Here is a 26616-nt window from a genome sequence, read left to right on the forward strand (position 1 = left end):
ACAAGATTTTTGAGTTCCAGATTTTCTCCCCATCTATCCCCTCCCTCCACCCCATGATGGCATGCATTCTAATTACCCCTTCCCCCAATCTGCCCTCCCTTCTGTCACACTCCCCCCCCTTCTCTTATCACTTTCCCCTTCTTTCCTGTAGGGTAAGCTAGATTTCTATACCCCATTGCCTGTGTATCTTATTTCCCAGTTGCATTCAAAAACAATTTTTAACATTCATTTTTTAAAACTTTCAGTTCCAAATTTTCTCCCTTCCCACCCTCATTGAGAAGGCAAGCAATTAGATATAGGTTATACATGTGTAGTCATGCAAAACACTTCCATAATCATCATGTGAAAGACTATATTTCCCTCTATCCTATGCCACTTCCCCATGTATTCTGTTCTCTCCTTTGACCCTGTCCCTCCTCAAAAGCGTTTGCTCCTAATTACCCCCTCCCCCAACCTACCTTCCCTTCTATTACCACCCCCCTCTCTTAGCCCCTTCCCCCCTACTTTTTTGTAGTAGAGTAAGATAGATTCCCATACCCAATTGACGGTGTATATTATTCCCTCCTTAAGCCAAATCTGATGAGAATAAGGTTCACTCATTCTCTCTCACCTTCCCCCTTCCCCTCCATTGAAAAAACTTTTTCTTCTCTTTTATGTGAGATCATTTACCCCATTCTGCTTCTCCCCTTCTCTTTCTCACAGTACATTCCTCTCTCAACCCTTAATTTTATTTTTTACATATATATATATATCCCTTCATATTCAACTCACCCTGTGTCCTCTGTCTAAGTGTGTGTGTGTGTGTGTGTGTGTGTGTGTGTGTGTGTGTGTGTGTGTGTATTCCCTCCAACTACCTTAATACTGAGAAAAGTCTCATGAGTTACAAATATCATCTTTCCATGTGGGAATGTAAACAGTTCAACTTCAATAAGTCCCTTATGATTTCTCTTTGCTGTTTACCTCTTCATGCTTCTCTTGAGTCTTGTATGGAAAGTCAATTTTTCTATTTAACTCTAGCTTCTCAAGAATGCATTAAATTCCTCTGTGTCATTGAATATTAATTTTTCCCCCTCATTTATTACATTCAGTTTTGCTGGGTAAGTGATTCTTGGTTTTAATCCTACCTCCTTTGACCTCCAGAATATCATATTCCAAACTCTCCAATTCCTTAAAGTAGAAGCTGCTAGATCTTGTGTTAACCTGATTGTGTTTCCATAGTACATGGATTGTTTCTTTCTGGCTGCTTGCAATATTTTCTCCTTAAACTGAGAACTCTGGAATTTGGCTATAATATTCCTGGGAGTTTTCCTTTTGGGATCTCTTTCAAGAGGGGATCAGTGGATTCTTTCAATGTCTATTTTACCCTCTGGTTCTAGAATATCAGGGCAGCTTTCCTTTATAGTTTCTTGAAAGATGATACCTAGGCCTTTTTTTTGGTCGTGGCTTTCAGATAGTCCATTAATTTTTTAATTATCTCTCCTGGATCTGTTTTCCAGGTCAGTTGTTTTTCTAGTGAGATATTTTACATTGACTTCTATTTGTTCTTTCTTTTGGCTTTGTTTTAGAATTTCTTTATTTCTCATAGAGTCATTAGCTCCCATTTGCTCCATTCTCGTTTTTAAAGAATTTATTTCTTCAGTGAGCTTTTGGACCTTCTTTTCCATTTGGCTGATTCTGCTTTATAAGTCATTCTTCTCCTTATTGCCTTTTTAGACTTCTTTCACCATTTGGGTTAGTCTGTTGTTTAAGGTGTTATTTTCTTCAGCATTTTTGGGGTCTCTTTGAGCAAGCTGTTGACTTGTTTTTCATGATTTTCTTGCACCACTCTCATTTCTCTTGCCAGAGACTCTCCACTGCTGCCATAAGTTCTACTATGCCAGTTACTCCTCCTTACCCCAGGACTGCATCCCAGATCCAAATATGGGCAAAGCAACAGAATCCTGCCTCAGTGCCAGTAAAGAGATCCCTGCGATCTTCTAATCATTTATTCAATCCCTTTACCATCGGTGAACTGAGAGCTCTGGAAGCAACCACTGCCACTGCCACCACTGCCCCAGGGCTGCGCTGGGGCCAGGGCTGGTCTGTACTCCTCTCTCACCCAGGTCTGATAGATCTTTCCCACTGACCTTCTAAATTGTCTTTGGTGTTTCTGGGTTGAGAAGTCTGGTAACCACCTCACCTGCCAGTGATTCAGTCCCCTGAAGCCTGTTCCCAGTTTTCTGGGGCCCATTCTGTGCCAGTTTAGCCCATGTTGGACTGTGTTCCTCTCTCAGCCTGTCACAACAGACCTTTCCTGTCAACCATCCAGGTTGTCTTGGTCTGGAAATTTGTTTCACTCTGTCTTTTTGTGGGTTCTGCTGCTCTAGAATTTGTTTAGAGTCATTTTTTATAGGTATTGGGAGAGGTTTGGGGGAGAACTCAAGCGAGTCTGTACTTTTACTCTGCCATCTTGGCTTCACCCCACCTCTGACTCTCACTTTCTTGTGTGACCTTGGCCTGCTTGATCTTCTGAGTCCTTGGCTTTGTTTTTTTTTTTTTTTTACAAAGTGATTGAGTTAGAACAAATGATCCCTTCCATCTCTAGTTCTGTGATCCTAAGGAAAGTTGGGACAGTCCTTGAACAGGTCTTTTTGCAAGTCTGCCTCATTTTCCCATATGAAAAATGGGAGACAGTAGCCTTAATTCACTGTCCATTTCCCATGGACTTTTTAGGATAAGATATACTTTGAGCCCCTTAAAAGGAAAATGCTTGCTAAAAATGGCAATAATGATGTTAGAGGGAAACATCTAAATACAGGTCATGCTCTATCCTGCAGCCAACAGTCTCCAGTTGCCCAATACAGCCGAGGTGCCCCTTCCTCAGCAGAAGAAGAGCTGAGCTAATGGGGTCACCCTCCATGTCTGGGATTTTAACATGGAAAATAAGGTGATTGCTTTCAAGCAGGCACCAATTACAGTCCTGGACTGTGGATATATTGACTGGTCAATCAGTCACTTGCAGTTCTCTCTGTAGGAACATAAGCAGCTAATTAAATAGATATGCCCAACTGTTCCCCGAACTCTCCTTGGAGATCTGATGTCATGAGAGCAGGAACTCATGGCAGGCACTTTGCAGAGCTTTCTGAGGCATTGAATGGAGGTTGAAGCAGGGTGGGAAGGGGAGGAGAGTATGTGGACAGATGATGCTTTTGACCTAACACAGAGTTTTCTCCTACTCCCTTTTACAGAGAGCTTTCAACGCCCTGTGCCACAGCACCCATTTGTACGGCAGAAGACTGGTCCTAGAGTGGGCAGACACTGAAGAGACAGTCCAAGCCTTGAGACGAAAGACAGCTCAGCATTTTCACGGTAAGGCACTGGTGGCCCTCCTGTGCTGGACTGTGGCCCATCTTCTGCTCATACCCTTGAGAAGCTGATGTGGGTCAAGAGAAAATAATTTCCCAACACTGAGAGCCTCCCAGAGGTGAAGACAGAGAGAGAGAGAGAGAGAGAGAGAGAGAGAGAGAGAGAGAGAGAGAGAGAGAGGGTGTGTGTGTGTGAGAGAGAGAGAGAGAGAGAGAGAGAGAGAGAGAGAGAGAGAGAGAGAGAGAGAGCACTCTTGCACAGTGCAGTGCCCTGAGTGAATGTGAGAGCTAGCCTTGGTGCTGACCTGGGTGAGTTTAGAGTTGGCCTTGTTGCTGCCAGGACCACAGACTGAGCCATACAATAGGCACACTAAATTATCTGGATCTTGCTCTGCCTTTGCTCTTCTGACTTGGATAATTTGATTACTTCTCTGAAATAGGGATCACAGTACTGATCCGGCCTGCCTCTCACATGATTTTAGTGGCGACCAGATGGTACAAAGACTATAAGAGCTGTCTACTTTGTGGACCACAAAACATCCTATGGACAGAAGATGTCTTTATGAGGCAGATCTGAGTTCAAATCCTGACTCAGACATTTACTAGCTGTGTGACCCTGGACAAGTCCCTTAACTTCTTTCTGCCTGAGTTTCTTCCCCTATATAGGGGGATGAAGTAGCACTTACCTCCCAGGGTTATTATGAAGATCAAATGAGATAATAATTGTAAAAGTGTTTAGCACAGTGCCTGGCACATGGTGCTATATAAATGTTAGCTTAGATGTTGTTGTTGATGGTGGCGGTGGTGGTGGTGGCAGCGGCAATAATAACATTGACAACAATGACATTGATGACAGTGACAAGTGAAACAGTCCCTTCCTTCAAGAAACTTCTATTCATGCACACACACAGACAGCACAGAGGGGTCTCTCTGCCCTCTGTCTCATGCCGTTTACCTGGGTCTTATCTGTATTGTTGCCAGAAAAGGGGGACAGGGCAGGGGCGGGGGAGGGAAGCAGAGATTGTCCCACAATGATGAAATGACTTGAGTGGTCAAGTGCTGTGTCAGAGACAGATAGCTGGACTTGAAGTCAGGAGACATGTATTCAAATCCTGTCTCAAGCACTCACCAGTCTCATGACTTTGACTTTGGGATTTCCCTGAGCCTCAGTTTCCTCATCTTTAAAATGGGAATCATGGTATTTGCATTATCCGCCTCAGCATGGTGGCTCTGAAGAAAGAGTTATGTTACTGTGTAGAAGCTATTGTGGTCGTGTTCCACACTCAAATGCTAAGCAGTGTTGGGAAGCTCTGTGACAGAAGTGTGACATCAGTGGGTAGGTCACATCTGCTCTGTGGAAGAGCATTGATCCCTGAGAGATCTAGAACAAAAGAGACAGTTAAAATTTAATAGAGAACTTGCTGGTCAAAAGCTCAGGTCTCACTACAGATGCTGGAGCTCAGAAGGAGTGCCTTCCTTTTATTGACAGCCATTGACAGGCTCAAATGCACTCGTTGGCAAATATTTGTGTAAGGGACTGTCCCTGGAGCAGAGGTGTGGACTAGAGATCAATTGGCCCTTTCCACTTCCTCTCTTGGTGGCCCTCAACACCAGCTGAGAAAAGTCCCATCTAAGCAGTTCTGGCTGGATTGGAGAGAAGTGCCTTTCAATAAATCGAGTGCAGAAATGGAATTGTTGCCGAAACCTTGAGGAAAAATTCCTTGGTGAGCATTTCTGTAAGGCTGTTCTCTACCCACGCCTTCCAAGGAGCTCAGAGACAGACGCCTGGGCTTTGAGAGCTAAATGGTAAACAGAACCCATTTCTCTTGTCTGAGGTAGCCCAGATATCTACACTACCCTGGCCTTTGTTCAATCCTTTAAGTAGGCAAGAGGGCCCTGGACTTGGAGTAAGCCTAGGGAGGCAACCCAACTCTCTGAGGTAACGGTCTTCAAGATTTGAATTTGCAGAAAAATTGATCATCCCAAATAAATCACAGTCAGTCCCTGGCCACCTACTCAGTCTGGCCATCCTGGAAGAAAGGATCTATCCAAGTTCATGCTATGTTGGGAAAACCTTCTGGAAGCCAGTGTCACCTCCATATCCACCATGAGGCCCTGCCAGCCATCATTCCCCAATCTGCCACGTGCCCTTGCCCAAAGCCACTTGCTGGGGAAAAGTTTCTCTGGGCTATCCAGAATAGTGCAGGGTGTGAAGGGAAAAGAGGTGGGAGGAGGAAACCAGTCAGCTTCTGGTGGTGGAGATGCAAGGTGAGGACGGGACATCAGAGACTTGGGGAGGAATACTGCCCATTGTCCTTCTCTAGCACCTTGCTGCATCCTCTGAGCAAAGACCATGCTGCACTCAAGGAAAAAGAGCATGGGACACCCCCAAAGAGTCCCAGGCCGGGGGTCTGGAGTTAATGTCCCTCAATTGGAGTCTTGGATCTGCCAGTTAAGAACCTAGCTAACCTGGGACAGGTCAGTCACTCCATATGTCCAGGCCATAGTTACCTCATCTGAAATGCCCCTTAGAGACTACTCAGTCCAACTCCCTTCCTGATGACTGAGGCATCAGTCTCCCTGTACCTATAGCAAAGCCCTACTGAGATGAAGAATTTGGTTTAAGTCAACAAGCATTTATTATGCACCAACTGTGTACAGGGCAGTAATGCTGACTGCTGCAGAGGAGGAGAGGGTAGGGGTGGACTAGATCTGTGATTTCACTGATACAGGGGATGCCCAGAGAGCAAAGTTAAGTGACTTTCTAAGAGCCTCACAGCCAGTGTGGGTGTAAACATGATGTGAACCCAGACCTTCCTGATTTGGAGAGTAGTTCTCAGTCCCCAGTGTCCCATTGGCTCATTTATACTAATGCAAGGTTGTTCTTAGGCTAGAAAGAGATTGTGTAGAGCCTGGTGAGGTAGGTACTATGAGTACTATTAACCCAGTTCACGTAGAAGAAAAGGAGGCTTAGGGTCACATAGCCAGTAAGTATCTGATGTGGGTTTTGAACCTGTGGCTTCCTGCTCCAAATTTTGCATCTCCAACCTTAGCTTGACAGGATGACTGGGCAGGGGAAGAGAAGCCCCTCACATTGGGAGAAGAGCAGACTTTCCCAGAGTCCCTGCACGCTGCCTGAGGTTCTTGAGGTCTGACTCCCTGCTGCAGAGACAGATTCAGATCCTAAGGTGCTGTGGATATAGAGGCAAAATAAAAAGGGCAGAAAAAGGTCTTGGTCTTAAAGGAATAAAATATAAATTCTCCTCAGAGGATCCAGACAGCATGTATACTATTAAGTAAAAGCAAATTACACACAGATTGATGCAAAATCATTTCAAGAGGGGCTGTGTACCTTACACCCCTTGTGCAGGAGGTGGTCCCACCAAGGATCATGTGTGCAAATACCAGAAGGTGGGAGATTTTATTTTTGTGTAGTTACCCCAAAGGCTAGTCCTCTGTGCTTGGAATGCACTCTTCATTTCCACAGCTTAGAATCCCCACCTTCCTCCAAAGAACAGCACAAGGACCATCTCTCGCACAAGGCCTCCCTCCCCACCCCATGCTTGTGGGGTACACAGCCCCTCTTGAAATGATGGTGCATCATTCCGTGTATGCTTTTGTGTTTACTTGACAGTCTACTTGCTATCTTGATCTTTTGAGCAAAAGACTGTTCTCATCCTTTTCTGTCCTTTCCCTCATGTCAGAAACTTGCTGGTGCCTCCTAAATCCCCTGTTGTTGTTTGATTTTGTCTTCCCCCATTGTTCTGAGTTCTCTGGGACACCAGCCTGGCAGATAGTGAAGGCGGATGCATTCGGTGCCCAGTGCCCGCCCTCCCTCCCTCAGCCACTAGACTTTGCCAACGAGTAACTTAGTGCTCGGATCAAGACCCCATGTCACTCTAGGCCTGGCTTGCCTTTCTACTTCCCCCAGCCAATAGAAATCTTGATTCATCCCAGCCGGGGCTATAAGACTGTGACAAAGGAAGCAGAATCGGCCCCATGTGGAATATTGGCTCAGGAATGAGAAGGAAAGGGTTTTAATGACTTGCTAGGACCTAACAGTGAGCTTTCTGGTGGCATTCTGGCCTTGGAGCCAACTTCAGGGGCTGCAGGGGTCTGGGAGGAGGGAGAGCACAAGAAAGCCCCAGCACCAAGCAAGAGCTTTAGGTTGTTTGCATGTTGGAAATCTGTGGCAAGTCCTGGCAGTGGGCTAAGCATGGGTACCATCCTTGCCCTTTGGCCTGGGAGAGGGCAGGCTGGTCAAGGTGTTTCAGCTGCCCTTGGAGGCAATCAGGTAGCCTGCCCTGCCTGCTGACTGCCCACTGCCCAGGAAGTGCTCCCAGCTCCAGGTTCATCCCCCCTCCCCTCGGGCACCTGAGGTACAGGTGGAGAAATTCCATGAGCCATGTGTCAGAGGTGGAACCCCTCCTTACCTTGCTATCTTACTAGCTCCCTTAGCCTCCTCCTCCGAATCCAAAAGGAGCCATTTCTCCCGCTTTCCTAGGCTGTACTATGAAAGTGTCCCCTTCTTCCTCATAGTCAGCCCAGGCTGAATCTGATTTCATATTAGCAGAGACGAATAGCAAACCAGACCCCTAGCTGCATGGAGAGGCTAGTCTTGGTTTCTGATGATTGGGGTACACACCATGTATAGGCACATGTGTGCGCACACACATACCACACACATGCCATTCACACATACCACGTACACACGTGCCATTCACAAGTGCACACACACACCACTCACGCATACACATACCACTCACGCACACACATACTATTCACACACGCCACTGGCATATAACACACACACACCCCACTCACACACACACTGCGCCCTACGTCCCGAATCTACCTTGCTCTTTGCTCTGAAGCCCCAAGCACTTATTGGAAGGAATCTTTCTAGACCCAAGAACCAGAGACAACAGCCTGGTGCCCAGAAGTCAGTAGGCACTTAAGAGCTGCTTATTGGACTGATTGACGGTGTTGAGGCAGGCAGAGCTCCCAGGAGTGGGTGGCCTACCTCCTAGGTGATGCACTCCCACATGCAGAGCCAGAAAGAACTTCAGTGGCTGGCTACTCCAGTCCAATTCTCTCTCTCTTGTTTTTTTGGTTTGTTTTGGTTTTTTGGGTGTTTTTTTTTTTTTTTTGATTACAGTTATTTTTGTTACTCAGGGCCACAGAAAGGTGAGGTAATGTGGCCAGCATTGCGCCACTCTTAAGTCAAAGGGTCATAGATTTAGAACTAAAAAGAATCCCGGAGGCCTTCATTTTACAGAAAAGAAAACTGAGGACCAGTGAGATACGTGACTTGAGCAAAGTCACACAGGACGTAGAGGGGAGGGTTGGGATTTGAACCCAGACATCCCACGGTGACCAATCCAGCTTCTTTCTACTACAGCATGACGTTACCCAAAAATGATCTGGCATAGACCGGGTGGCCACTTGTCCAGTCTTCCTGGGCCGAGGGGAAGGTTGGACTGGAGTCAATTCTGCTTGGCAAATGTTTTTGCAGCATCTGCTGTGTGCAGAGTTGAAGAGGTGACTTCAAGGTCCCTTCCAGTTCTGTGCGTCGGTGGGGTTTTATTGATTAGTTCTTCTAACTCTGCTTCCCAAAGGTCTCCTCCTGTAGGTGAGCCACGCCTTTAACATTAAAATCGGGAGACTAGGGTGATCCCCAGAGCTCTGAACTCTGTGCGCACATCCCAGCACTCAGAAACAGGTTCTTTTTCCTATCACATAGCCTCTCCGGGATCCCAAGAAATGCAGGACGATGATCCTCCCCCACCTGCCAAACACAAGTTTCTGAATAGCATCATGGGGAGGCCTGCTTAACAGTCATCTAAAAGTTGCCCTAAGAAGTGCCTTTCCAGGAAGGGCAGTGAGACACTGACCTGAAGGTAAAAGGGAGTCGTGTGGTGTGGTAGAAAGAACATAGCTGACCTGGGTTCAGATCCTGCCTCTGCTTCCTGAAGAAGTCCCGTAACGCTACTCTATTCATTCCTCTGAGGGCCTCATTTTCCTGATAAGGGGAAACTGGTTCCCTTCCAGCTATGTGACACAGTGAGCCTGAAGTCAGGAAGACCTGAGTTGAAATCCAGCTTCAGACACTTACTGTTGTAAGTTTCACTTCTGTTTGCCTCAGTTTCCTCATCTGTAGAGGGAGGATAATGATGGCATGTACCTCCCAGGGAAATTGTGAGGATCAAATGAGAACAACTTAGACAGTGCCTAGAACATAAAAAGTGCTGTAGAAGTGTTAGCTATTGTTAATAATAATCCAGAGCAGTGTGAAGTAAGCCCTTTCTTCATATCAGCCTTCTTCCTCTTCCTCGCTTCCTCTCTCTCTGCCCCCCCCCCCAGAAGAACAAGATTGCTCAAACAAGCTATGGTGCCCCACTTGTGAGGAAGGCACTCTTTCTGTGCCCATGGGCAGGAGGGTGAGCTGAGAGAGTACAAAAAAGAAAAGAAAGAAAGTGCAGAGCCCAGCCCTGGCTGTGCCCCTTTCTTCCTGAGCGTGTTACAGACCAGCAGGGTCATGGCAGCCAGAAGCTTTCAGGGCCTTGGCAGGCCCCGATTCCTGCAAGTGCAGCCCGGAGAATATAATGGGGCAGAAGCAATCCAATGTCAGAATCCTCTGTTTTGCTGCTCTCCCCAGCCAGGAAGGCCTGAGCAAATAGGTTTTATTTGGCCACGAGCAGAACTCCGCAGCTTGGAGTTTTCTCGTTCGAGCCAGGGTAGACAGTTCTTATACTTACCTTTTACCTCCTGAGCTGAGTGCTTCAACGAGACTTGCATGATAAGTGACTCACAGGCGAGGCCAACAGTTGGATCCAGTTGGTTTCTCATCCAGAGCCAACTTGGACCAGGATTTCTGAAGGCTGTTCAGTTTCTAGAACCAGGGAGTCCTATATTGAGACCAAGAAGGGAGCTTAGAGCCCATCAAAGCCAGCCCGCTCCTTTTACAGATGAGGAAACTGAGACTGAGAGGGCTTGAGTGAGTGATTTGGCTGTCATCAACTCCTGCACCCTCTCCACTGCTCCACACTTCCTCCCTGGTCAGTTCAGCAGGCATTTGATAAAGGCCCCTTCTTAGAATCATGTTTTTAAGTGCATGAAATAAGTTACAGAAGATTATAAAAGAAAGCACTTATATTGAAAACGCTAAGTTCCACAGTTTCTTAGGTTCCGTCCAGCTCCTGATCTATGGTTCTCAGAGCACCCACCACTAGGGTATCCCACTCTTCCTATGCCTTTCCTCTACCTCTCCCCACACACACATACTCCACATGCACACACACTCCACACATGCATACACACCCCCCCCACATACACATTCTACACATAGGCACACATATATGCACACACACACACTTCCAATAGATCTTTTCTTAGTCCTGATCATAAGAATACCATCTTTGGGCTTGAAAATAATTGCCAAGCTGGTAGGTCTCAGAATTTGTGATTTAAAATATGTCTTTGGTTGGACTCTTTTGAGCTACCAGGACCTGAAGACCCTCTTCCCCTCCCGTACTCCCTGGCACCTGTCTTTCACGTTCCCTTAGGGTCGACCTTAGCCTTGCGCTACAGGGACTCCAGGAGCCAAGGTGAGGTGGCCATGGGGTGAAGAGAGGCAGAAAGAAACTAGGATACCAATTGAAAATGTTTCCTAAGTTCAAACCAAAGGCCATGATTTTTATCACTGGTATTGCTACCTGGCCTTGAGTCATAGAGCACAATGAAAATGGTTGAGGATCACAGATCATCAGTGTGGAGGAGTGTGGAGGTTGTGAGTGAGAATGGATGAACCAGAAAGATGGGTGAGTCAGCCAGGGATGAGCACTCCACATACCCCACTCAGCACACTGAGCGGCACCCCCGTGGTGAATGTGAAGAGAGGGCATGGCCGAGGATCACAGAGGGAGGGCATGGATGCCCACATTGACCTATCACTGATCCGCTGGAATATGGGAGGTATGGGAATATATGTCTTCCCCTGCTCAGAAGTGTGTCTTCCCCATACTTGGTGGGGTTGCTGGGAGAGGGAGACGCTCTGGGTCAGATGCACAGACTCCTCCACAGCCACATCTACAATCCCCTCACCAGCACATTTGGCAGAGACAGAACTGGGGAAAGAAAAATCAAGAAGCCGGGCTTGCTTAGGTCACACCAGCCCCTAGAAAGGGTACAGATGGGCAGTAGCGGGGGGAAAAGAGCCACAATCAGAGAGGCAGCCTTCTTCCCCACAGAGGTGGCCAGTGTTCATGACAGGTGCCTGAGAGGCGAGCGTGCCTGGGTGTCATTCTTGAAATCTCTCTGTCTCCATCCCATCCACACACCCCCACCACCCTGTTCTTTGTCCCTTCCCATCCCCCTGCCCCTCTGCCTCATTGAGTAGTGTTTGGAAATATTTCCGAGTGATTCAGTAATATCCTGCACACTCTCCCGCTCTCCCGGGAGTTTCTGTCCGTGCAGGGAAGGTACTTGCTCCCAATCCCGCTAAATTACTATTGACTTGTGTTCTCTGCGCTCCACAAACATTTCACTCAGCCATCACCGGCAGGGCCAGCAATCCCCTGCTAGGGGTAACGTGGGAAGCCAGCTGCGCGGGGCCATTTTTCCTACTCTTCCCCATCGATCAAAGAATTAAAGTGGCAGACGGAGAATTTCAGACTGACTTAGGATGGAAGGGAATGAGTTGGGATTGGAGGAAGCCTCAGGGGTCTGGAGACTGGTGAGGAGGAAAGAGAGGGGAGAGTAAAACTTCCCTGTGGGCGGGAGAGCAGGCTTAGGGAGGAACTGTTTTCTCTCTGACTGAGACAGGCTAGCAAAACACTGCCTCCTCCAGCACCAGTGGGGACACACAAGCACACACACATATACACACATGTACACATACATACACACATGTACACATACACACAGTGCACATGCGACCATACTTTTCTGGGTGGTTTGCACCTCCAAATCAAACCAAGTTTGGGGGGCTTTGTTTTAGATAGTAAGGGACATTGAAGATACGTTAATATCTCCACTTGCTGGGGTTTTTTCGCTAAGATATGCCCCAACTCCCCCACTCTTTGTTTTGGGGAGGTTCCCTTGTGGACATTGCATTTTTTCCTTCATACATCCGTGTCATTTCCACCTCTCGGCACCTCTACCCCCACCTCCCATCGTAACACTCAGCTTGTGCTTCCCTGGCCCTGGAGTCAGAGGACCGAAGTTTGAATTCTGGCTCTGACACTTACAGCTGTGTGATCTTGAGCCTTAGTTTCCCCATCTGTAACATGACTGTAATAATATTACTGACACAATAGGTTTGTTGTGAGCATGAAGAGGGAAGGTGTGTCTACAGCAGGGTGTAAACAGGATTACAGGATCATCACTCAGTAGTCCAGTCTGAAGCCTTCATTTTACATCTGAGGAATTGGAACCAGGGCAGAGAGTAAATGATTTGTGCAGTCACATAGATCGTAAAGGTCAGAGGTAGGATCTGAACCCAGATCCTCTTCCTTCAAAGCCAATGGTCTTTCCACTGGCATCGAAAACTCAAGCCAGAATTACACCTCGCTCCATTCTCAGCAGAGCAAGAGGCGAAGTAGCTTCTGGAACTGGGGGATTCTCTTCAAAATCCCAGCCCCAGGACCTGCAGGCTGGGAACTCAAAGTAAGGACTGTGGAGTCTGCAAGGCTGAAGTTCGAATCCTACCTCAGACACCAGCTCCACGTCTTTGGGAAAGTCACTAGATCTTAGTCTGCCTCAGTTACCTCATCTAAAAAATGGGGCTAGTAATAATACTCATACTACTTGTAAGGGTAGATCTGAGGAAAAGGTTTCATAACCTGTAATGTAACCAAGACTTATTATTTTTTTTTTGAGACAGGCCTCACTTTTTTTTTTTAAGCAATGCTTTCTCTGTGCTAAGCACTAGGGATACAAACACAGAAGCACAGGATTTGGAGTCAGAGAGACCTAAGTTGAATCCTGCCTCAGACACTCCCTAGTGGTTTGGCCAAGCCCAAGTCACTTAGCTTCTCAGCCTCAGTTTTCCAGTCTGTAAAATGGGGATAAACATCTCACCACTACCCCAGGTTTTTTTTTGGCAACCAAATGAGGTAACATGTCAAGTGCTTTGCACACTGTATAAATGCTGGTTGTCATCATCCTCATCATCATTATTATTCATCGGGAGTGAGGGTAACAAGTGTTGTTAGGTACAAGTCACTGCAATGATGAGTGGGCCATAGGGGAGTAGATTAACACAAGCCATCCATGACCAATGGCAGAATGGATTTCATTATGCTTCTAGAACCGGTGGGGAGGTTGGAAGCTAACCTGGCTTCTTGGAAAGGCTGCTAGGATTATATCCTGGGGCCTGCCTGGGGCCTAGGCAGGACAGTCACCAGACTGGACAAGTGGCCTCACACAAAAGTCCCAGAGGCAGAGGGGGTTACAACTTGCATGCCAAGGTGGCATCTGGGCCTGCTGGCACATGCAGAGACCCAGAACAATGATAAGCTCTCCACATCACAAATGACTCCTAACAACTTCAAAGACAAGGAAAGAGAAAACCCAAGAGGAAGGTACCCAGGGGGATTCAGCCTTGGCCCTGTCTCTACATCACTGGAAGGAAGCATTCCTTGTCATCTTTGAGCTGGGCTGGAGCTCTTACACAAAAACGAAGGTCAATGTGGCCGAGAGAAAAGAGCACTGGTCTTGAAGTTCTGACCTGGGTTCAGACAGATCCTGGATGTGCCTCTGTGTATGTGTGCGTGAGAACAGGGAAGGAGGGAGGGGAAAGGGAGAGAGAGAGGAGGAGAGGGCCAGAGACAAGGAGAGAGAATGTCTGAGTGTGAGAGACAGAGAGTTGGACAGGTGAGACAATCCCTTCTCTTTTGAAACTCAGTTCTGTTGTCTATAAAATGAGGGGACTGCACTAGACAGCCTCGGAGGTCCCTTCCAGCTCTTGCTTTTGGGGTCTTTTGGGCTTCAGGCTCAGCACTCTACCCACTGCCCCACCCCACCCCTCCTTGTTCCCTAGTGGCCTGAATCAGGTCAGATGCTGGCTCTGACAGGTGAAGCATGAGCAGGACCCCTGCCAGTCACTCCCTGGGTCCCCTCTCCGGAATCCCCCCACTCCCACTTGCCGTTCTCTGTCCTTAGGAAAGAGACAGCATCCTGAGAAATCTCACCATCCTTCTCCCCACATAGCCCCCTCTTTTCCCACCTGCCCTCCACCCTGTCGTTCCCCACCCCCCCAATTCCTTCCTCTGCCCGCCTTCCTCCGCATGCAGACAGCGGCAGTATTGGGGACGTGGGGGGAGAAGCGACATCCTGGCATTCTGTCAAGGAATTAATTGAAAAATAAAATCATTAGATGGGAACTCCAGAATTACAGAATGGTGCGTGGGGGGGGAGGGGAGGGAGGGGGCACAAGGGGGCCGGGCGAGCTTTTTGTCAAGTTAATTTCTTGTGTATTGACGTTTGCTGACATTCACTTGTTGTTTATCTTCCGATGCAGCTGTAGTGCTCAAAGAAAATGTACAGCTCACAGTGTTTGTTTATTTTACACCTTTCTCCGGGTTCTGCATTATGTTTGTTTGGTGAAAACCCAGTGAGGCTTTTGATGTCTGGGAAGTGGGATTTCAGCAGCTGTTCCCTGGAAGCAGGGTGTGCTTCTCGCAGAGGCAAGCGAGCCAAGAGGAAGGGGAGGGAGGAAGGGGGATGTGAGGGCTGGTGGGCACCCTCCCTCCTTCCTCTCCTGCCTTGGGGAGTGTGGCAGCCAAGAGGCGCTGAAATGAAACTTGGCCAGGTGCTCTACCAGGAGTCAGAGGGCCTGGGTTCAAATCCCACCTGAGTGTCCTTGGACAAGTCCTTTCAATATTCTCAGCTTCAGTTTCCTCATCTATAAAATGAGGGAGGTGGGCTACGTTTGGTCTGGAAGCTAAGCCATAGAATGATGCCTCAAATTTGGAGTCAGATTACCAACTGGGTGATGTCACATGTGTCTCCTGACCCCCATGAGGGCCTCACCTTCCTCATCCATCTAATAGGAATTAGACTGGTTAATGGCTGCCATCCCTTCCAAGTCTAAACCCAGTGATCTGTTGAGGGTTTGCTGTGCTGGACACTTTTATGCCAAAAAGTCAGTGGGAGCACATGTCTGCCTCTTACTACAAAGACAGCAGCTTTTGGGAAGCCAGTAGAAGACAGGTTCCCTGAGGACAGGCCTCCCTCACTTTGTCTGTGTGTGCCCTCCAAAGGAAGATAAATGTGGATGGCCAGAGGACACCGAATTAACTTGGGGTTTATAAGTCAGATTTTTCTTCTCCCCTCCCTCCCTTCCTTCTTTCCTTCCTTCCTTTCCCAAAACCTTAAACCCAGTGCACTCTGAAGCCCATACATTGCACCTGCCCAAACTCCACTTAATGGCTCTTTTCGGGACCCTCCTCACTTCACATTGATTATCAGTAGTAACTGTTGCTCTTTCCCTCCCAGCTTGATTTACTTGTTTTCTTCTTTTGCTCATTAAAGGGGCCATTCCCTGATTACTTCTTAAAGAGGCCTATTCACTGATTGGGAATTACCTCCCTCTGAGTGAGTACCTGAATAGGGCAAGTCTCCCAGTGCATTCTGGGCCATCTGCAGTCATCCTGATGAATATCTGGTCACTGGATCCAGATGGCTCAGGAAGAGAAAGTGAGGCTGGTGACCTGCACAGCCGTCCCTCACTCACAACAAAGTCTAATGCAAGTCGTGTCATCATTTCTCTGATGGCATGGCCTTCTTCAGCAATGAAGGACGAACACAGACAGCCCTCAGAACACAGTATCAGATGCTTAATAAATGTGTGTTGATTGGCTGACTGACCTTTTAAGATCCCTTCCGGCTCCAAATGCATGATCTCTGACTACTGCCTTCAGATCTTCTGGTACCACTATGCAAAGAGCCCTTACTACAAGCCTCCTGCCTTTGCTATGAACCTCATGGGAAGCCTTGAACAAGGGTACTTCTTCTCTGAGCCTCAGTTTTCCTCATCTAAAAAATGGAGTAATTGGACTGGATGGTCTCTACTCCAGAATTTTATGACATCCCCTGTGACCAAGGGTTATGTATTTTTTTAACTTCTTTGTGCCTCAGTTTCCTGATCTATAAATGGGGAGAATAGCCCATTCCTCTCTAAAAATAAGTGAACCAGCTCAGACAAACAAGCATCTTGTTCTCCTTGGAGAAAGGTGATATAAAAGATTCCTGATTCAATTCAGTACAAGGATTGTACCTTACACACCTAATGATCTATCCCTTGAGCCTGCAGGATAACATTTTCAGTGTAACAGGCCTCCCTATTTGTTCCACAAAGTGGACTTTTGTTTCTACCCAGCCTAAATGTCCTCTTGCATTCCTTCGCCCCACTCCTCCCCTAGAGACAGGGGGGGAATCAGCAAAATCGAACAGTACATAGAAAAAAATCTGATGGTTATATTATACACTCTGGTGAATCCCCCTACCCCACCTTACCACCCCCACCCTCATCCCAGCCCCTGCAAACGAGTTTTCTTATATCCTTTCCTTGAGGCCAAGTTTCTTCTTTGAAATTTGGCCACATTCATTCTCCATTATTTTTTTCCATTTACACTGTCGCAGTTATTGTACATTCCGTTCCACGGCTTCATGTTGCACTTTGCATCAGTTCGTATAAATCTTTTCCTGCTTCTCTTTAATTCAGTCCGTCAGTGAACATGTATTTAGCTTCTTTTGTGTTCTAGGCACTGTGTGCACGAAACACTGGAGACGCAGAAAGAGGCAAAAGACAAGGAGTTTACAGTCTAATGGGGAGACCAGAAAACAAATATAGACAGGCAAGCTCCATACAGGAAAAATAGAAATTAATCAACACTTATTAAGCACCTACTGTGTGCCAGAATTGCATTGAGCACTGGGGATACAGAAAGAGACACAAAGGTGGTCCCTACCCTCAAGGAGGGTAAAATCTAATCGGGGAGACAACAAGCTGACACATGTCTGCCAGGCAGGCTCTGTACAGGATAAATAAGAAATCATTACCAGAGGAAATGCCCTGGAATTCATCGTGCTCATGCAGCATGGTAATATTCTTACATCACAGCAATATCCATCTCATTCATGATGCACAGTGTGTTTCTCCATTTGCTTCCTCAGAAGGTGCTGCTATAAATATTTTGATGCACATTGTCAATGACTGCCTTGGGTCATGAGGTCCAAGGATGTGGGCATTTTAATCGCTTTATTTGTTGTGCTGAGTCCTGGCTCTGCCAACAAGACCTTAGGTTGTCCTACCATGTGGGCAACTCCCATCTTTTGTCCTCTTAGCGGGCTCGCATTTCTCTTGTTCTTCATGATGTCATTCTCTTACATGGTTGGCAGTAGTTTGTAATTCTTTTGAGGATTGTATGTTCATAACCTTTTAGACGTGCAGCCCTGCCTCACTTCACGTGCAGATCAAGACTTAGGATGTGTTTGGCCCTCTTTGAGGGTGAAGGACAAATGCCAGCAGTCATGGACAAAGTATTGAGGAATGGCTCTTGCAAAGTTCAGTAGAGATATTTGTTGTCTGTAAAGGCCTCAGAGGAACATTTCAAGGTTGAGCTCAACTGATTGTAAATTTATTGCTAGAAGGTCCCTTGGATATTGATGAGAAACCAAGACCCAAGAGGTTAAGTAACTTGGCCAAGGCCAAAGAGGGAGTTGACCCCAGGTTGTCGGACTTTAATTCCAGCACTGTTTCCCTTTTTCATTTCTTATGCTTCCTTCATCTCCTCCTTTGACATTGCTTCTCTGTAGGATCCCTTTACACAGGCTCCTCCTACCTTCCCAGTCTTCTTATACCTTAACACACACACACACACACACACACACACACACACACACACACACACACACACACACACACACACACACACACACACACACACACACACACACACACACACACACACACACACACACACACACACACACACACACACACACACACACACACACACACACACACACACACACACACACACACACCACTTGCACTCTTTAGCTCAGTGCCACTGGCCTCCCAGCCCTTTATTGAATAAGACTTTCCGTCTCACCTCTGGGCATTTTCTCTGAGTCTCCCCCATGTCTGGAAAGCTCTCTCTCCCCCTGGCTCCTTTCAAGTTCCAGCCATAGTCTCAGCTCCCTGCCAGAAGGCTTCCCCACCTCACCTTTCTTCTAGTTCCTCCCCTTCCTTCATTATTTCCTATTTATCCTGTGCATAGTTTGTTTCCGTGTTCTCTCCCCCACTAGACTAAGTTTCTGGAGGATCAGGATGGTTTTTTACCTTTCTTTGTATCCCGCTACATTTAGCACAGCCCCAGGTGCACAGTAGGGCTTTTTGACTCCCTGGATGCTTCAATAACCCTGTCACCTTATCAAGTCTCCCGACCTGTCAAATAAGAAAGGCAGTCTTTGCCTCTGCGCCGTGGGGCCGTCATGAAGACAGCTTCCTCCTGATCTCCTTGTTTCTTCTGCTTCTCCACTCCCCCTCCTTCCCTGCCCAGCTCCAGGTGTGCTGCTCTCAACCTTGAGGAAACTACAAGTTTTGGAACTTGGACATTAGCACTAAGGCTAAATTAGCCACTCATGCTTGTGCTGTTATCCTTTTTTTTACCTCCAGAGAGTAGACTGGGGGCAGGAAGTTCACAATTGCAGATCTATGTCAGGAATCCATCCCAGGACACCTTTCCCTTATACATTTACAGCATGCTTCATTTTACCAAAACTCCCACTCACACATTGATTTCCCAGGAGTATTCCTGAAACTCAGTCCATCCCAGTTTACTAAATTGAAACATGGATACCATAGAGATACTCAACTACAGACCTCCAGAGGAGCCAGGGGCCCTGTTTTCTAGCAAGTTGTTTGTTTTGGTTTTTTCCCCTCTCTCCTTTGACCAGGGGTGTGACATGGAAAAATTCAGTGCTGACTGTGGCAGCTTTGTGATTAGATAGATGCCTTTGTGCCCCAAGGACTAAAAAGTGAGCAGCTAAGACTTAGATGTTCCTTCTTTGGGATTTTCCTTGGCATAGCCTGTTGCAGGGGATGGATGTATTTATAGTCAGTGATTCTGTGTTCTAAGGGCCCTCCCACCTCTGACATCCCCTGTTCTAACGCCCCTCCCATCTCTCCAGGACCCAGCCCTCTATCCACTGTCACTGGGATGGGGATTAGGCTCAGAATTCTGTGAGGCTCTCCTGGATATAAATTCTCTGATCCTCTCCAGGGGAATGTGTGACCTGGAAATATCATTTGCTAAAGGGAGTGTTTGTCCTCATTGAGGGAAGACAGATCAAGTGGCCAATCTGTCTTGAGCACCAGTGCCTGAAGAGAAGGATACAAGAAGTGAGCCCCCAACCCTGCCCTCTAGAAACTCATAGTCCCCTTGGGGAGCCTAGACTGAAGAAATAAGAAGCCATAATGTTGTTTGGCTGACTGGACAGCAGGGGTAAATCTTTGCGTGATGAGACACTGTTCCATAAGGGATTTTGTTGGGACAGACCAGTGAAGAGATGAGTGGGAAGGAAGGAGGAGGGGATCCCTGGGTGCTGCAGGTGGTCATCCCAAAAGGCGCTCAGAGCCAGGATGGGCCTTCAGGGCCAGCTTATCCAAGCCCCACATTTTGCAGAGGGAGGGGTCCTATTCAGGGTCACTCAGGTAGTCAGTCACAGAGTTGGACATCAGACCAATGTCTGGTGGGCCCTGAGGGGTGGCACTTGGATAGATAGGACACTTGTCATCCTTTCGTGGAATGTATGGAATGAGTACCTAAGTCTTAGGACCTAGGTTTGAATTCTTTCTTGTGCCCTCGACAACCAGTTTGACCCTGGTCACGTTGCTTCCCACTCTGGGCCAGTCTCCTCATCTATACAATGAGAGGGCTCATAGGAGCATGGGAGCCTGGATTTAGACCCATAAGGGACAACCTTGGATGGCATCGAATCCAACCACTTCATTTTTCGACTTGTCAGGGTCACACACTAAGTATCTGAGGCAGGATTCAAATCTGCATCTTCCTGACTTCTAGATCTAGCACTCTCTTCTCCTATGCACCACACTGTCTATGTTGGACCAGATGCCTTCTAAAATCACTCCCCAATCTAAATCCATAATCCCAAAGGGATTTTCCAGGTGTGCATAGCAGTAAAAATCCTTCCATGGATAGTGTTGCCTACCTCCCCTTCTCAGGCAGATGTTGGGCAGGGCCAGAGGTAACCAAGTGACAACCTCTTCTTGAGGCCTGACAGATTGCCAGAAACCCTGGGCCAGGTTGGCCTCTGGAGCCCAAGTGGGCCATCGGGAACTCGCCAAGCTCCAGAACTCCCCTGTAACCTGTTGAGCCCTGGGGAAGAGGAGAAGGGCTTGGGTTCCCCTCCAGCTCTCCCTGTTGTTGGAAGCAGGAGCTACTCTGATGGGTTCCTCATTCTGCCCTTCTATTTCTGACCACCGCTGCCACGGATCCCATTACCTTCCCTCGAATTCAATTTCCGGAGGCCATTGTGTACTGCCCAAACCCGATGATTATGAAGAAGCAAATGAGAGCGGAGGCCTCAAATGGGAAGGTGGGGAGAGAGGGAGGAAACAAGAAAACAAGCTGTGTGTGGCATCCGGCTCTGTCCCAGGGGAGCACAGAGCTCTCCCCTCCCTTTCTTTCTACTGCTTCACAACTCGTCACGACAGAGTTAAAGACTTCCATCTCCCCACCCCCGAGTCCAGGCCCAGGCCCCATCTCTCAGCCCCTGGGAGCCAGCCAGTTCCCACTGATCTATTTGCTATTCTGCTTCCCACCCCACCACTGATATTACTAGTACCCTAAGATGTGACTAGAACATCATTATCAAGGACTTTGGTATGTCCTGTGATTTCTGTTGACTACAGATGAAATTTCTACTGAGCCACACTATCTCTAGTCTCAACACTGGACTTGGGAGTCAGGAAAATATGGGTTCAGATCCCACCTTATTGACCTCCTAGCTGCATGACCTAGGCAACAACAACAGTAATAAATAGCTAACGTTGATGTAGAGCTTACTTTGTACCAACCACCGTGCTGAGTGATTTACAGTTATTGTCTGATCTGATCCTCACAACAACGCTGGAACGGAGGTGCTGTTATTATCCGCATTTTATAGATAAGGAAACTGAGGCAAACATTAAATAACTTGCCCAGAGCCACATAAGTAGTAAACGTATGATGCTGGCTTTGAATTCATGTCTTCCTGGCTCCAGGCCCAGAACTCAAGCCCAAGGATGGAGAACCTGTGGCCTCAAGGCCACATATGGCCCTCTAGGCCCTCAAGTGTGGCCCTTTAACTGAATCCAAACTTCACAGAACAAATTCCCTTCATCAATGGATTTGTTCTGTAAAACTTGGACTCAGTCAAAAGGCCACACCCAAGAACCTAGAAGGCCCTAGGATGGAGCTGGATGCTACACACAGCTTGTTTTCTCATTCACCATGCCTGCCCTAGCCTCTTTTGGACTCAGTTTCCTGACGTGTAATATGAGAGGCTTGGACTTGATTCTAGCTCTAGGTCTGGTCCTGTGACCCCTCCTCCAAAGTGCAAGACAACAAAAGGTGGGGAATGCCATGCGCTGCGTTGTAGACTGACCATGTTCTGGGAGAGATGGACACTAAGGTTATTAGTACAGGGAAGGCTTGAATAAGGAAGCTCATGCCCCCAGTGCAGGTCAGTATCTTGCCTATAAGTTAGGGTCTTAATTGCCCTGCCCCGGGATTTGTCAAAGGCAGTATTTGACCTCCTGGCTTCAAGGTCAGCTCTCAGTACATTTTGCCTCTTGTGGAGAGGAAGACAGTAAGAAAAGGAGGCTTTGCCTGGGTTGATGAAGAAACATGGCAGAACAGGGGCCCCAAAGGGAGAGGTGGGGAGGACCCCAAGTCACCCACTCTGCAAGCCAGGACTTCAGTTTGGGAGAGGCCAGGGACATGGTCAAGAGTGTGGATCAAAAAGGTGAAGGAGGATTGGCTTAGATCCTGTGCTCTGGGTGGAGTCCCCAGGGTCAAGGAGCCTCTTTTAGGAACTGCCCTGTTTCACCCTCCATGTCTAATGAGTACCAGATTTGGAGCTGAAGGAGGTCAATTCAAAGCCCATCTCTGCTGTTTACTACCTGTGTGACCTTGGCCATGTCATTTTCCTCCTCTACAGAAGAAAACAATGAGGGGTTTAACTATGTGGCTCATAAGCTCCCATCCAACTCTAAATCTGTAAACCCTGGTTACAACTAAATGGTTGGACTGGTGAAAAGCAGCCCCTTCTAATCCTATCTCCCCATCCTCTTTCCCTCCCTTACCACAGAGGAGCCCAGAGCCTCCTCTTCCTCAAAAATATACCACACAGGGCAAGCCAGTCCACATACCATGCCTCTCACTTTCCTGGGACTAAGGCGGTCCAAGGGAGAATCCCTGCCTTTGTTTTCCTTGCTAGGCAGACTTGAGGATCTCCAGCCTGCCTTCAATGCAGTGAATTAGGGGAGGATGCAATGAGAATGATTTTCTTCCGGATATTGTGAAAAAGGACTGATTTTTCCTGAGGGCAGTAGGCTTCTGAAAAGATGCTTAGGGGGCCACCCAGGCATTCATCAGGGCCAACGAGTGGGAGTTGTGGGGAGAAAGCCATGTGCTCTTGACTGTGATGAGCTGATGCCTATCTTACCAAATTCATTTTTTTCTTCCCCTTCTTTCTGTCTGTTCTGTCTTGCTGCTTCCCAACCCTCTCGGCTGTTTATTTCTTCTCTTCTGCCATCTGGGCTCCTATAGATTCCCCAAAGAAAAGGCGGTCTGTGGTGTTGGACGAGATCCTGGAGCAGCTGGAGGAGGGTGAGAAGGAGGACAGCGAGTAGCAGGTACGTCTTCTGCGTTCCTGTCGGGAGCCGGGGGTGGCCTCCATGCCTTTGGGATGGGCTGGCAATCTGGCCTCCATGGGAAAGGGGCAGAGGGGAGAGCAGATGGCCCCGGCCTCTGCTGATTCAAAGTGAGGGAGATGGGCCCATCACGCGCCATTATCTCCTGCCAACATAGCAACAAATCAGCACCCTGACGTCCATAGGAGGCGCAGGGAGGGTTGATGGCAGATTTCCAGGGTCAGACTCATGGAGAGACAACCGCAGAACCTCAGCACTGGGAGGGACCTGGGAGGGATTTGACCTAAACAAAGATCCCTCCCCTTGAGAGGCAAGATGATTCCATTCTTTGTACCTGTGTCACTTGGGCCTGGCACACAGTAGGTTCTCAATGAGTGCTTGCTGATTGCTTAGTCTCTGGCATCCACTTGACAGTCACTAGTGAGAGGAACTTTGAGGCCCCTGGAGGCCCTTCCCTTCTTCAAGCAGTTTTCATCATGAGGAATTTTTTCTTGACATCAGGCCAAAATCTGCCTCTTCAACTACCACCTGACCCTGTGGGGCCCAGCAGGCACTGCCCATGTGGGAGGGTGGGGAATTCGAATGGCTGCCAGTCCTCTCTCCATCCTGGATGCTCTTTTAGAATCACAGCCCCAAATACAACAGAGCCCTCCAGGTGTGGCTTGACCAGAATCGAATAGAGCAGGCCCTCGTTTCTCCTCAAGAGGCAGACGGAGAGTCCGTTAGCTCTCTGTTGGCCCCCATGCCACACTGTTGGCTTTCTGGGCTTGTGGTCCACTTAAATCTCCATATCTTTTTCAGCGAGCACAAGGTATTGGTTGGCCACAGTTCTTAATTCCCAAGCGCAAGCATCCACTGACCCCACGGGCCCATTCTGGTTTGGATATTGTCTCTGGGCCACGCTCTTGGTGTTCTGGTCATCTTCCCACCTTGGACCAAAGGACAGATGTCCTTTGCACTGGATTCAGTCAGGAAGACCTGGATTCAAGTCCTGTGTCTTACCACCTAGCTGAAGGGGGCCTTCACTCTGTTTCCTGCAAGCTGAGAAAATTGGGCTCAACAATCTTCTCCCAGGTCCATTCTGACCAGTGGCAGAACAGCAGGGCAGGATAAGTGACGTGCCAAGTTGTAGTCTGCATGGGCCTTTATCTTCCAAGCAGAGCTTGTTACTGGAGGGGCAAAGCTGTGTTCTGGCTTCAGCTGTACCTCAGCCACCTGCCCTAACCTCCATCCAGGGAGCTGTGCCTGTACTGATCTCACTTCCTAACACTTACTAGGCCTCCCCTTTGCTGGATTGGGGGAGCCTTGAAGGGTGTGACTATAACTGAAGGGCCTTCAGGTCATGTCCGAGTGAGAGGGCCAGGTGCCTGAGGGAGCTGCTCATGAGATACATGCACCCCAGGTACCAGCGTGACCGAAGCCTGGGCTGGCAATAGGCAGAACTAACAAATCAGCGCACACACACGTGTGCACACACACACACACTCTCTCTCTCTCTCTCGATTTTTTTGCTTCTTCTTTTTCATGTTTCTCCCATTGGTTCTAATTCTTCTTTACAACATGACTAATGTGAAAATAGGTTCAGTATGAATGTACATGTAGAGCCTGTATCAAATTGCATGCCATCTTGGGGTGGGGGGAAGGGAGAAATAGGGAGAAAATTTGGAACTCAAAATTTTATGAAAGTGAATATTGAAAACTAAAAATAAATTTAAAAATCAAAAAAATTTTTTTAATAAGAAACCTATATTGTCTATAGGTGGATGCATCCAGTATCACTATTAATCTAATTATGGAGCTTGTAAAAACATATGTCTTCTATTAATGTAATTGTTCACCTTGTAACGTATATGTATATGTATATGCATATATACATACATGTTAGAAGCTGCATGTATATATTTATATATACATCTATCTATAGTATCTATTTACACACACACACACCCCTAACTCATCAGGTGTCCCCAACATAGCAAAAGGGAACTGAAAAAAAGCATTTTTCTAACCCATAACCTGAGATGATCACACTTTGGATCCAGATGGTAGCCTCAGGGTGACTTCCCCAACCCCACCGGCACAGGTCTGTGTACACATCCTGCCACCACAGCAGTTCACAATCCAATCTGTATCTTCTGAACCAGACCTTTCTACAAATCCCCCTTTGATGATCCACCCACTGATTACCTGAGTATTTTCCTGGCACCTTCGTATTTCAGGGATGCCAATGCAATATTTGAACCATCCTCACTCTTACTCACTGAGCAGTGCACTTCCTTTTCCAGTTATTTATGACCATCAGGATGCCTTTGATGCCAGAGGCTCCCATATTCTAAACCAGGGGTCAGCAAACCGTTAATATTTTAAAATATATAAAATCATTCTTAGCTCTAGAGCTAACCAATGGTGGCCAGACTTGGCCCATGGACATAATTTGCAGTCCTTCTGCTCTAGACCAAGAACCATTGCAAAAGACCTAAAAATCTATATGGAGCACACTATTTGATCCTTGGGTGTTTTCTTGGTCTGCTGGTGCTAATAGTCTGCAGTGGCTGTTGGGGGTAGATGAAGGGGACCTGTGTGAAATTACTTGACATTAAAAAGAGGTCCTCATCCTCAGGAAGGTTGTTGGGAACCACCTTTCTCACACGCAAGTCATCATTAGTCATGTACTGCAGCCTACTTGGGCCCACACCATGCATCTCTCAGAAAGTACATGACACAAACGTAGATGTGTCCCTGTCATTAGCTCCTTCACTGAGTTCAGCCTGGACCATCTTGAGTCCCCATTGAGGAAAGAAAGCCTCAACTAAAGGTCATCTCTGAGACGCCTCCCAGCTCTGTAATTCTGTTCTCCAGAAAAGCAGTCCTCAAAATCTGTCGATCACACACCTGTATCAGAAAAAAAGATATTGAATATACTTCCTCAATATATGCATATTTACTTATTTATAAGTTTTATTTATTTCTATGTGTGTAATGATTATGAACATTACAAAACCTACACAAAATAGAAACTGTAAGAGAATGAGCTAAAGATGGGATACTATTTGATCTTGGAGGTAACAGGAACCGTTGGAGTTTATTGAGTAGGAAACAGCTGTGTGGAAGATGTGAGTGAGAGACCTGGTGCAGGGAGAGGAACACCAGCATCAGGGCAGTGACTAGGAAGAAGGGGATGGGCAGGGGAAACGCCGTGAGGTGGAAGCGATAGGCGATGTCTGGCCACTGCTTGAATTTGTAGGTTAAGAGGGAGGATCTTGGGAACTTTACTGAGCAAAAGGAAGGTGATGGCCTTGAAAATAATAGGGAATTTGGGTAGAA

General features: G+C 47.4%; 1 protein-coding gene across 4 annotated transcripts in view; it reads left to right on the forward strand.

Annotated features, from left to right (window-relative positions):
- RBM19 (RNA binding motif protein 19) overlaps window positions 1-26616 on the forward strand; it is a 234456-nt gene that overhangs the window by 139281 nt on the left and 68559 nt on the right. For 3 of the 4 annotated variants that reach the window (XM_072600362.1, XM_072600361.1, XM_072600364.1), the window contains exons 23-24: window positions 3228-3348; window positions 23189-23274. In XM_072600362.1, coding sequence (XP_072456463.1) covers window positions 3228-3348; window positions 23189-23271 — 204 coding nt within the window. In that variant the 3' untranslated portion in view covers window positions 23272-23274. Of the gene's footprint in view, window positions 1-3227; window positions 3349-23188; window positions 23275-24093; window positions 24212-26616 lie in introns of those variants that run through there. The other variant, XM_072600363.1, reaches the window with a different exon arrangement.

The sequence above is a fragment of the Notamacropus eugenii genome, chromosome 4 (assembly GCF_028372415.1).
Source record: "Notamacropus eugenii isolate mMacEug1 chromosome 4, mMacEug1.pri_v2, whole genome shotgun sequence".
NCBI lineage: Eukaryota > Metazoa > Chordata > Mammalia > Diprotodontia > Macropodidae > Notamacropus > Notamacropus eugenii.